The 12,199-nt window shown below is 39.4% G+C and overlaps 1 protein-coding gene across 2 annotated transcripts in view; it reads right to left on the minus strand.

Moving 5' to 3' along the window:
• The window catches only part of ZNF462 (zinc finger protein 462), an 87,027-nt gene that overhangs the window by 22,175 nt on the left and 52,653 nt on the right, over positions 1–12,199 (minus strand). For both annotated transcript variants that reach the window (XM_069962015.1, XM_069962016.1), the window contains exons 4-8: positions 9,412–9,576; positions 8,562–8,845; positions 6,891–7,009; positions 5,730–5,909; positions 2,114–2,381 (exon numbers count right to left, since the gene is read on the minus strand). In XM_069962015.1, coding sequence (XP_069818116.1) covers positions 2,114–2,381; positions 5,730–5,909; positions 6,891–7,009; positions 8,562–8,845; positions 9,412–9,576 — 1,016 coding nt within the window. The remainder of the gene's footprint in view (positions 1–2,113; positions 2,382–5,729; positions 5,910–6,890; positions 7,010–8,561; positions 8,846–9,411; positions 9,577–12,199) is intronic.

The raw sequence follows: 12,199 nt of genomic DNA on the forward strand, positions 1-12,199 counted from the left end.
TTGGTCCTCATGTCAGGTCCTCATAGCAACCAAAACCAGGAGTGGATTGAAAACACAGAAAGGATCTGTTCACACAATGTTGAAATTGAGTGGATGGCCGCCATATAACAGTAAATAACGGCCATTATTTCAATACCACAGCCGTTGTTTTAAAATAACAGCAAATATTTGCCATTAAATGATGGCCATCCACTCAATTACAACATTATGTGAACAGAGCCTTTCTGTGTTTTCAATCCACTCCTGGTTTTGGTTGCTATACAGCCTCACAAATACAGCCTCAAATATACATAGTGTGAACCCAGCCCCCTAGTACAAACCACTGTACTACCGCAGTGTGTTTGGTATTGCATACAGGTCTCCCTAGATTATGAAATAGAGGACATTTGACCTGCAGTATCTGCTGCCTACTTAGTTTTATTCATTTGAAATTTGATCCTCAGGCTGAATATGTGTTTCATTATATATGTATGTGAACACGGAGACCAAGTTGGCTGGCCAACATGTAAAGCCTATCAAAGGACTTGACCTTAAAGAGTCACTGTCGTTAAATTTTTTTTGCAGAAATCAACAGTCCAGGCGATTTTAAGAAACTTTGTAATTGGGTTTATTAGCCAAATCTGCCATTATCTGCATGTAAAAAGCCTTTTCCCAGGTCCCCCCCTCCTCTCCTTTCTGCTGTCCACTCCTCAGAATCAGAAAATCTCGACTGTTTTTTCATCTCTTTCATCAGTCGGATCCTGTCTGGTCTATGAAGAGGGGAGGGGGAAAGGAGGGAGATTAGCGGCAGCAGAGAGCAGGATTGCTCAGCAGGGGGGCTATTCAGAGCCCTAATTAGTGGTCAGATAGCTCAGTGGTGATGTCAGAGGTGAGAGCCCGGGACATGAATGTAAATGAACTCTTTGTTGTCCTGTTTTTGCTGCCTTTACTTTCTCTCTCCATAGGAGAACAATGAAGACAGGGAGGAGAGCTTAAAACTGCTTTTTCATGATAAAAATGCATTTTCCGGTTAATAAACCCAATTACAAAGTTTCTTAAAATCGCCTGGACTATTGATTTCTGCAATAAAAAATTTTAACGACAGTGACACTTTAAAAAATCTAGTGAAAATAGGAGATTATGCTATCTGCACCTCCACATGCATTGCTGTTAAGCTACACCTCCTAGATCATGTGATCACACATATTATGTTTTACACTGTCTACATGGTCAGCAAGGGATCTTCAGTTACAAAGCTGGCTTAAAATCTAAATAAAGGTGTTAGCAGCACAAAATCATGGTTTATAGCCTAAACCATTCTATAAAGTGACTAATTCCTTTAAGTTTGTGCAAGCAGTTAAGTCCTGTGCACTGCTATACTTGTGTAGCCTAATGACAAATGTCCTGCCCTTTAAAGCAACACCGTATACACCAACCCCCCCCCCCCCCCCCCGCTAATTGTTGGTACCGCCCGTTTGAAGAGAGTAAGTCTTTCCTGGCCGTGTCTTTTAAAATGCGCCCGGTGCCTTCGTTAGGGTTAATCTGCAGCAGAGTCAATGTGGCATGGCCTAGAATGTCTGTACCCTAGGCCTGCAATGACGCTCCTTTCTTCCTCCCCAATCTCCTCATCATTAGGAATGCCCCTGGCAGGATTTCTTTTATTCATTGCTTGTCTAAACACTGCACATGTGCCGCTTTGGATAGTTAAGGCATATGGGCACTGTTTAGATAAGTGATGAATAGGAGTAATCCTGCCCAGAATTCACCAGGGAAAAGGGCCTAATTACGAGTACGCCGGTCTTGATAAATCCCCTCCTAAATGTCTGTTTTGTCGTAACTGGGCCAGGGATGGCATTACAACAATAAGGGACGGGATGGTCCTATTTTGGTGGGTTGGATTATATAAGTATTATTTAATGTTAGGTGATGCTTTCTCTCTAGAGGGATCTCTAGTGGTTTTATACAATTTTAGGTGTATATTATTCTACTACACTGAACTATAATCATTGCAGAAAGACATATAGAGTAAAACCTCTCCCTAAAGAACATGTTTATCCTGACCAGACTTCGTATATAACATCAGAAATGGAAATGGATAGGAAAAAAACTCCAAAGCACTGCACTATTTCCTTACTTGAAGCATGTATAAAAGGAGCAATCCTTGCACTTGAAGAGCTTCTTTCCCCCATGTTTGTCTCGATAGTGACGACGAATGCTCTGAATGTAGCCAGAAGAAAAGTCACAAAATTCACAGTTGAGGACGGCTTCTTCTTTTAGCTCAGGGGCTGCAATGGCCACAGGAAGGGGAGCCGGGCTATTGTTGCTGTTATTTCTGGCTTGAGCAGCTGACTGGTAATGATTGAGCTGCTGCTGAACATCGGGTGGCTCAGAATAGGATGATTCTGGGAACGACAAAAAGAAACTTGAAAAGTTATAGACATAGACAAATGAAAAGTTATCAGAAGACAGACGTCAAGGCAGCACAAGTTACAATCATGAAATAAGAAAGTGCACAGAAATCAGACTTGCTATACAACTCGTGTTTCTCCAGGACCTTTGCATGAGATGATAGTAGATAAGCACCTGCTAAGTAGCCATCTCAATCTCTCTGATAAGACTTCTGGGCATGCACAAATTGCTATATGTATAAATGAACTATTTGCTCAGTGATGAATGATATTTTTATTGGTTTGCACGTGCCCCTTATTACAATGGAAGCCGGTAATTGTTCTGTTGTGAATGATAATTGCTTTGTATAAATGGAACTTTAGTTATGACTTTATAGGCAATAGTAAAGTACAAAATGAAAGTAGTTAATCACAGTAATACATCATGATTCTGTACATTATAGCAGGATTTGTGAGTTCAACTGTTAATACAGCTGGTCAATGTAATTGGCATTTCATAAAAAGAAAAGTTTCATAAAAAGACACCATGATACCTTACGTCTCAAACTTCTCAAACAAAGGACATATTAAGTGGCCCGGGCCACCCTGTAAATGATTGCAGTCATTTACAGAGCCTATTTGATTGTTTGCAGGTCAGGCAGAGAGGGCCGCCTGAACGAACTCGGGATTGTTTGTGCTGCCCTTCGTGACTATTAGCCCCTATTGCACGGAAAGATCAACTGCTGTATGTCTTGCAGGAAGTGGTGTATTCTGTCCATTCTGACACCATGCTTTTTTGCTGCCACTTCTGTTTGTGACAGGAACTGTCCAAAACAGTAGAGGTTTTCTATGGGGATTTGCTGCTGCTTGAACAGTTATTGTCACAGATAGAGGTGGCAGCAGAGAGTACTAAGTCAGACTGGAAAGAATACACAACTTCCTACAGGACATACAGAAGCTGATAAGTACTGGAAGACACTAGATTTTTAAATGGAAGTAATTTAGAAATCCATATAACTTTCCAATAGCACATGATTCCTGATTTGAAAAAAAAAAAAAAAAAAATTAAAGGATTACTTTATTCTCACAGAGATGATTTTATTAGTGTCTACACGTCAGTAATTGCCAATAGGAATTCCATAGTGGATATGAAAAGCAGCGCTTTAGAAATAATGAATTACATTTAATATTATATAACCAGAGAAAAGGGGTGTGTCTGACTATATATTCACTCAGCATTCATTTTCTATGTGATGTATTGGAATCTGTAACACTTTCCATCAGCTTGCCCTGGATTTTCCATTACACGGAGAAAGCCCAAGCAGCCTACGAAAAATCTTGTGGGAAATGGTGCCTGCTCCTCAAGGTCAGGGACAGATTACTGTTCATTCTTTTGGGCTGCTATAGTGGTCTCCATTCCATGCTTATACACATACCATGTAGTTACAGCAAATATTCTGGACTGAGCATCCAAGAAATGAGATCCTGATTAATGTCCTCTCTGTGTCACCCATGCTAGAATGTAATGTATAATGTATGTAATGTATAATTATAACAAGGATGTCCATGTCCACAATCAGGATACTTTTGATTCTATTCATAAGCGAGGGTACTATTTTATTGATTGTTCTTTTGAAAATAGCTAAACCAATAGTTTTTCCAGTTCTAGACAATCAAGTTCTTACATGCCAACAAACATGTATGACTACAGTATTTCCTTGCAGGAACTTCCTTTATTGCAGTTATTTGCAATGCTCTGTTGATGGTACAGATATGACCTGCATAAAAAACGCTGTTTGCTACGACTGCTAACATATGAAAGAGCTTTCCTTAGGACAGTACAAAGCTTCCATCATTTATTGCTATGAAAGGGCTAAAATAGCTGACATTACCCCCACTATACAAATAATATTAACAACGATAATCGTGTCATATGATTATATGAAAGTGGATCAATTATTTCTACGCTAAGGCTATATTCACACATTGTTTTCCTGGGAGTAGTTTGTAAAAAAAAAATAATAATAAAAAAATAAAAAATAAAAATTTATAATATACCGCTATTTTTTAACACTTTTTTTTTACCATCTTTTGGGATGGGTGTTTCTTAATTGCTCAGATAGAAATAGAGCTGTATTCTTTTTAATGTATTATGGATGTTAAAATAAAGCCATGTGTAAACAGGTAAAAAAAAAGTAGAGACTTTTAAACTTTATAAAAACAGGTAATAGATAGTGAACATGTTAATTACTTTTACACCTGTACACAATTACAGCAATTTTGCTATACTGTGTGTGCAGTGATGGTTAATTCTCCATACACATTAATGGAGTGCAGTATGCCATCGTAATGACTCCTTCCTTACCTTTCCCCACATATAGGGCCTTGTAGAAACAAAGAAGAAAGGAGTGATACCAAACTTCTATATCAACCATTTCATTATAATTTTGGCAGTTCTGGTTCAACTCACCTCTACTACTAGATCACACTGTGTTTTTGCAGTCCGTTTAACATATACGTGTTTTTTTTTTTGGGGGGGGGGGGAATGGATGGAAAAACGGATGCAATTCTGTGCAATCCATTTTAATCTAATTTTCCCCTGACTTCAATTATAAAAAAAACTCAAAACGTATGTATCTTTTTCTTTTTTTTTAGCGTACACAAAAATGTGGTTGACCACGTTTTTGTGTACGTTAAAAGAAACCATTAAAAAATAGATATGAGATATGATAAGAGACTGCAAAAACGCATTGTGAATCCAGACTTACTAAAAGCAGCAATATACGGCTATGTTCCCACACAGTATTTTTGCTCAGTATTTGGTCAGTATTTTTCAACCTAAAAAAGGAGTGGATTGAAAATACAGAAAGGCTATGTTTCACACTGGTGAAATTTATTGGACGGCCATCATCTAAAAAAATGCCCGTTGTTTTGAATTAACAACAATTATTTGCTGGTTTTCGTTGAAAAATACTGACCAAAATAATGAGCAAAAGTTCTGTGTGTGAGGATAGCCTAAAAATTTAAAAATTCATTTACTTTGTGATTTAAAGCATACAGTGTAAGGCCTCATTTACACTTCCGCATGACAGCACTTAGGACCAATACATTTCAATGGAGCCTTTTACATGTCCGTACGTGTGTACGGGGCCGAAATCTGTGCTGGAAAAAAAAAAGTATAGGTCCTAGTACGGACCCACGCGGTTCAGTCAATGCCTGTGTATTGCGGACACTATGGATGCACATTCATAGTGCAGTCAGCAGTTGCTGGACAGGTGAATGATGCCCCAATGTTATAATAATGTATACACAGAAAGAAGGAAAATTTATATAGAGACATTTGAAACGTTAGAGCGTCCTTACCAAGTAGTCTAGGTTCTTTTCCAATCCTTGTGCTTTGTTTAGCACGTGGGCTGTTCTGAGGCAGGCTGCGTAGTTTTGGCAATGTAAGTGCTTTCCCGTGAATTTTAAATGAGTGATCCTTTAACTGGCTGATTGTCATTGTTGTTACTGAGCAGAATGAGCATTTGTAGCCATGTTCTCCTAAAAAAATGGCAAATAATATAAAGTATGATTATTATAATACCTAAAATTAAATATTTCACCTAATAAACTTCAGCTGTGTTAGTCACTGTTATCAGTGTTATCATTCTAATGAAATGTTGTTTCTTTTTGGCTTATTTTGGATGTTTCCACCATGTTTCAGGGAAGTGCTCTTTGTCATTACATGTATAATATTAATATAAGGTTTGGTCACATAATACAGTAAGGTTTTAAAGGGGTTATCCAGTGCTACAAAAACATGGCCACTTTTTTTCAGAGACCACATGACTCGTCTCCAGTTCAGGTGCGGTTTGCAATTAAGCTCCATTCACTTCAATGGAACTGAGCAGCAAAACCCCGCCAAACTCGGGAGACAAGAGCGGGGCTGTCTCTGGAAGAAAGTGGCCATGCTTTTGTAGTGCTGGATAACCCCTTTAAGTACAAAGTTTACTAGAATGTTGCATAGGTTACAAAAAAGCAGTGCTTAGCATGTGTATGACATGCTTTCCATGTGTTTTATAACACAGACATCTTTACCTCTTAAAGAGGTCATGCAGCGTAAGAGAACTGTTGATATACATACTTGTAGTCATATAGAAAATATAAGAAAAATATACAGAAAAATAACAGCCTATGCTTACCTCTCCATACTCCCCCAGTGCCCCCTGTTGACCATAGCTGCTGCCACTTCTGAGGAGAACTCATCTCAGCAGTGACAGCCCGCTCAGCCAATCACTGACTGAGAAGAGACAGTGCCGCAGCCAGTGATTAGATGAGTGGACTGTCACTTCTGAGACAAATTGGTCTCAGAATTTGCAGTGGCTGCAGACAGTGGGTGACCCCGAGAGTCGTATTTCTTTTTATTATTTTCTACATAACCACAGCTGTTAAGTAAGTTTCCCAACACTGTATAAACCCTTTAATAGGTGTCTTGAGAGAGATCAAATAAACATGAAAAAAACAGACAGTGCATTTACTTACCACCATGTGCTTTTAGAATGTGCGTTTTCAAACGGCTATTGGAGGAAGATTTAAATGGACAGTGTTTGCAACGAAATGGTTTGTGATGTCCATGGTGTTCTTGAATATGACGATCAAGGCTAAAAGGAAACAAAAAGTTGAAAACTGAGGAGCACTGAACACTAAAATAAACGCACACATTGTTTCTGAACCAATAACAAAATAATAGTGACACCCATAACAAAAAAGTAAGGGGCCACTGATATGTAACCACTTTTCCAATCACTGACAATGGGTGGTTTGTGGAACAATTACATGCCCTGGGTGTAAACAGTACCGGCCGGATGATCTTTCGGGCCACAGAGTTCTGATGCGGGCACATCCGTGCTTGCCCGCATCAGAACTCCCCACAGCACACTATGGAGCGAGTGCCCAGAGCCGCTCGCTCCACAGTGTGCACTGACATGGTTTTCTACGCCCGCTATTCACTGAATAGTGGCCACAGAAAACTGACATGTCAGTTGTTTGCGGCGCCTCTAGGTATCCCGATCGGAGCATATACTATGTGTATACGCTCCGGCTGGGATCCCATAAACAGCAATGCAATGTATATTCTCGTAATAATCACGGCCATTTTACAACGGCCATAATTTTACGATAATATACGTTGTGTGAACATAGCCCTAGATTGTATTTTAAGTATTTTAATATTTTATCTTAATTAGTATCTTAGAGAAGAAAGCTATAGATCAAGACCCTTTATACTTGGGAAAAATGTGCATATTGGACAATGTTAGAATGGCATAAATGTCCCTTAGATACAGGCCCCACTTATGGGATCTGCAACCATCTTGAGATACAGCCAAGCCAGCTATTCTATGCAATTTGTGTAACTTTTATTGACTTAATAAGAGATGGGTAACTGTGAGCTAAGCTGTTTACGTAACTCCTATCACAGACAATGGGATTTATGCAAATTGCTCAGCTCCAGCAGTCACAGGCAGACCAGGTGAAGTTTGTTATACCACTTTAGGGTGCGTTCACACCTACAGGATCTGCAGCAGATCTACAGCAGATTTGATGCTGTGTTCAGTTATTTAAATGAAATCTGCTGCAGAAAATCAGCTGCAGATCCTGTAGGTGTGAACGCACCATTAAAGGGAGTCTGTCAGCAGTATTGACCCTTCAAAACCACAGACTCCATTTCTTTTCCCTAGGGCCATAATTAAGTAATGCGTTGTATTGAAGGCCACAGGAAGAAGCCTTGTAGAAGAAAACATACCATATAGACCCTATTTATAAACATTGGGGTACACTTATAAAAGATACGTCTGTGGTGTACGCCACGAAAAAGGGGCAGATTTGTCCCTTTGTTGTGGCGTACACCAGGCAGAAGCCCCTCTTGCCTCATGATCCTGCAGGATTTTCTAAGAAGCATGCGCCTCTTAGGAAATCTGGGAGCGGGTCTTTATTTAATAAATGTCTCCCATAGATTGTTATAAATTCATTGAGACATTAGGTATATTTCCTTACACTGCTATAACTTTTAAGTAAAAAACGGGAACATTGCTGAACCAAATCTTGGAGATGGTGTGATCTCCAAGATCAGTACAATCATATGCCCTACACATTTAGTGAAAAAACATGCACATAAAAGCAAACAGGAAACATTTTTTTTCTCATAGATCTTACTTGTGCCTGAAGGCCGAGACAAAAGAGCAAAACTGGCAGTTGTATTTTCCTTCTCTGGCAAAGAGTGCAAGTGCCAAGTGACTTCTCTCATGGGATCGCAGGCCTTGCATGGACATTAAAACTCGATCACATTGTTTACAAGGGTAGCCACCTGGCCTGCAGCGTTTAGGCAAGGGTACAGGTATGGGTGTGGGTTCTACTTTAGAGCCATCGTTCCCTGCCACTCTGCTGGTGTCAACAGGCTCCTCTTGAGGACCTTTGCCATCTTCCTGGGTTGTACCATCCTTTTGTAGGAAAAAAGCATAAATCATACTTTGTACTTTGACAAATATTTACTTATTTATCACAGGAATGCTATTTTTACATTGAGGTACAGCACTAAACATATATTCTGAAATGCCAAGCCATTTCCCTGGTAAGGTACTGTAGCATTTGAAAGGTTTGAAAGCCACTTAAAATTACAATTTAAATGGCAAGAAACAGATGAACTGTTAGGATAGTAAGTATATACTACAGCTACACACTTACATACTCTGAGTATATAATTAAAATGCATAAAATAATCCTAAATGCTGCAAAAGTAACAACAATCCAAGATGCGCACACTATCATCAACTAAAGGGCTTAAAGAACACACAGGAACACGTAGACGTAACTTGGCTTATAACAGTCAATTACGTTTTTAGAAAAAACAATGCTTCTTCTAAACTTATTTTCTACTTCTAGGGATATAAGTTAGCCAAAATGCACCATTTTATACAGTCTCCACTGCACTGAAACATGTAAAAGCTAAGAGAATAGCTTCAAAATGAAAGGTTTGTGCCCTTAAGTTACAATATACTGTTTGTACCTGCTGTTCAGGAGAAAGTGGGGGAGCATTTCCATACTGGATATGTTTGCGGAGATGATTACAGATGGCTCGAAGAGTGGGATGGATTTCCACGCAGTAATTACATTTGTAGCCCACTGGCTTTTCCTTTACTCTCTTATGCACTGCCTCTTGACCACTTCCTGTCTGTAACAATATCCAGTAAAATACAAAATGATCACAAATAGATCGACTGGACACTAAAAAGGTAATTGTTCATAAGAATAAAAGAGTGTTTCTCCAGATTTCTACTAAATTATACTGCAAGGCCTTAAAACCAACATATTACACTATGACATGAAAGCCCTGAACTCATTCCTTTTTATAGTGTGAAATCTCCAGGCTGAAGCTTGAGTCACATCTTCCAGCCCTGTGTCAAATTGAGTGTGTGTGCCCTAGGGTTGCGACGCCCCTCCATCCCTCCTCATCATTACGAACACCCTCGGGCAGGATTTTTCCTATTCATCACCTGTCTGAACAGTGCACAGGTGCCTAAACGATCTAGCACATGTGCAGTGACCAGACAGGTAATGAATAGGAGAAATTGTTTCAGGGGCATTCCTAAGGGTGAAGAGGGTGGGGAGGAGGGACAGAGGGGCATCACAATCCAAGGGCATGGATACTCTAGGCTACGCCCATTTGACACAGGGCTGCAAGTTTAAAAGTTTTTTTTTTAGGGCAATAACTACATCACCTGCCAAATGGACCCCAGGAAAGATATTGGATTAAAAGCAGCTATCTAAAGGTACAAGCTATTTGGGGGGCGTCAGATTGTGGGTACAGAGTCACTTTAAGTCCTAGATTTACAGTACCCCTGCTGTTTACCCATTGAAGTGTGGCAGAATAGAGCTCCAATACATATATGGTGGCCAAAGGAGGGGCAAGTGACTATACATCACCCTGCCTCCTCCACTCCACCTGCTCCACCAACAGGCTCAATTTAACAGGCTAGATGGTAAGCTGATTCTGCAAAAATTGGTAAGTTTGGAAAACACTTATCTAATGTGTAGGCTAGCACAAGCTTAAAAATGAGCCAATAAAGGGAACCCCATTTGTGTTGATTAGGCTCCAGAACGGCTGCGAGACCTCGGTGTTCTATCATGTCAACGGTTCCAGGCTCCGTAGCTTCGGGTCCCAGTAAATCACTTTTTAATCATGCGTGCAATGCGTGCATGTCCTAGTCATGGCTCTATGCCTGGTAGGGGGAGTGATTAAAAGGCAAAGTAGCCTCTACATGTCAATCATCCCCGCAGAGCTCTCTGAAAGGAAGAGAGCCATGACTAGGACTCTGACTGGTTCCCTTTAAGGTCCAAACGTTACTGTTCTGGTGTTACTGCTTAATGGTAATAAGGTATGCTCTATATTTTGACAGTTTTATTAATTAATTAATTAATTAATTATTAATACATGATCAAAAATTATATTTTAGTCTTCTAAGACTTAAAGCGATACTGTATCCACCAAGCCAACCCCCCCCCCCCCCCCCAACAACCACTGGTACCATCTGTTTAATGAGAGTAAGTTCTGTTCAATTATTTCTGATACAAGTCTTGCACCTGTAAGGCTGGGTTCACACTACATTTCTGCAACCCGTTATTTTCATCCGTTTTTGCAAATACAACGGATCAAAAAACTGATTCTCAGCCACATTTTTGTGTACATAAAAAAAGAACGGATGTATTTTGACCGTTTTTATTATGATGGAAGTCAATGGGAAAACAGATCAAAACAAGTGCACAGCTTTGTCATCTTTTTTTTTGTAAAAACAGATGAAAAAAACATAGTGTAAACCCAGCCTAAGATGTTAATGTTCTTATTTTCAGATATAAAACCTAGTTTTCCAAAATTCCAAAAAATCTGGGCACATAACACCATTACTACATGAAATACCTTTCAGGAATGTTTCATATTGTAAAAAATTAAACACTCTTATTAGGGCTACAAACAAGATACAATGCAATCACACAAGGGGCTATGAATGTTTACTAACAAATTGTACAGATATGTGTGTGTGTGTGTGTGTGTGTGTGTGTATATACACACACACACACACACATTATTTACATTTTCCAAAAATGCTTACTAGTAAAAACATACACTATAATGAATGAGGGAGTAAAATAACCAAGGTACTACACAGCTATGTAAATATGTTATGTTTGGCACCAAGTCACAGTAGTACCTACAAGCCTTGCATGCCTTTGCATTTACCTGTGCTGTGCAAGATATGTAAATTACGATTTTCTAACACAATGGCACTGAAAATTTCTAAACACTACAAGCCACAGGCGTAGCACGTATTATTTCTAGTCTGACAGGGCCTTGGCGCTTACCCACCATCTAATACAGGCAAATGTATAAACATCCAATGCCTAAAAACAAAATAAGTGCAAAGAACCAGTATGACAAAAGCCCAGTGTGTTAGAGATCTGACACAGAGTAGGCAGGAAACACTATTCTGTATTTTAATGTACCACCTAGAATTTTTTTTTTCAATTATCAGACCCCAGTTCTAATCTGTATGTTTCTATTTTCTGATTGTATTTTTTTTTTGTGCATTATTATGGGTGCAGCCATGTTGCCTGAGCTAGTTGAACAGTATTTAGGGCATGTTCACACAGTGTAATTTAAAAAAAAAAAAAGAACGTCCGCTGAACAACTCCCATTGTTTGGTGCAGCCGTGAATAGAATTGACGTGTCAATTAAGACTATGTTCACCACACAACGTATGAAAACGGCCGGTCTCTGCCCAGATCATCACTCCATCATG

Source organism: Dendropsophus ebraccatus, chromosome 3, assembly GCF_027789765.1.
Source record: "Dendropsophus ebraccatus isolate aDenEbr1 chromosome 3, aDenEbr1.pat, whole genome shotgun sequence".
Classification (NCBI taxonomy): domain Eukaryota; kingdom Metazoa; phylum Chordata; class Amphibia; order Anura; family Hylidae; genus Dendropsophus; species Dendropsophus ebraccatus.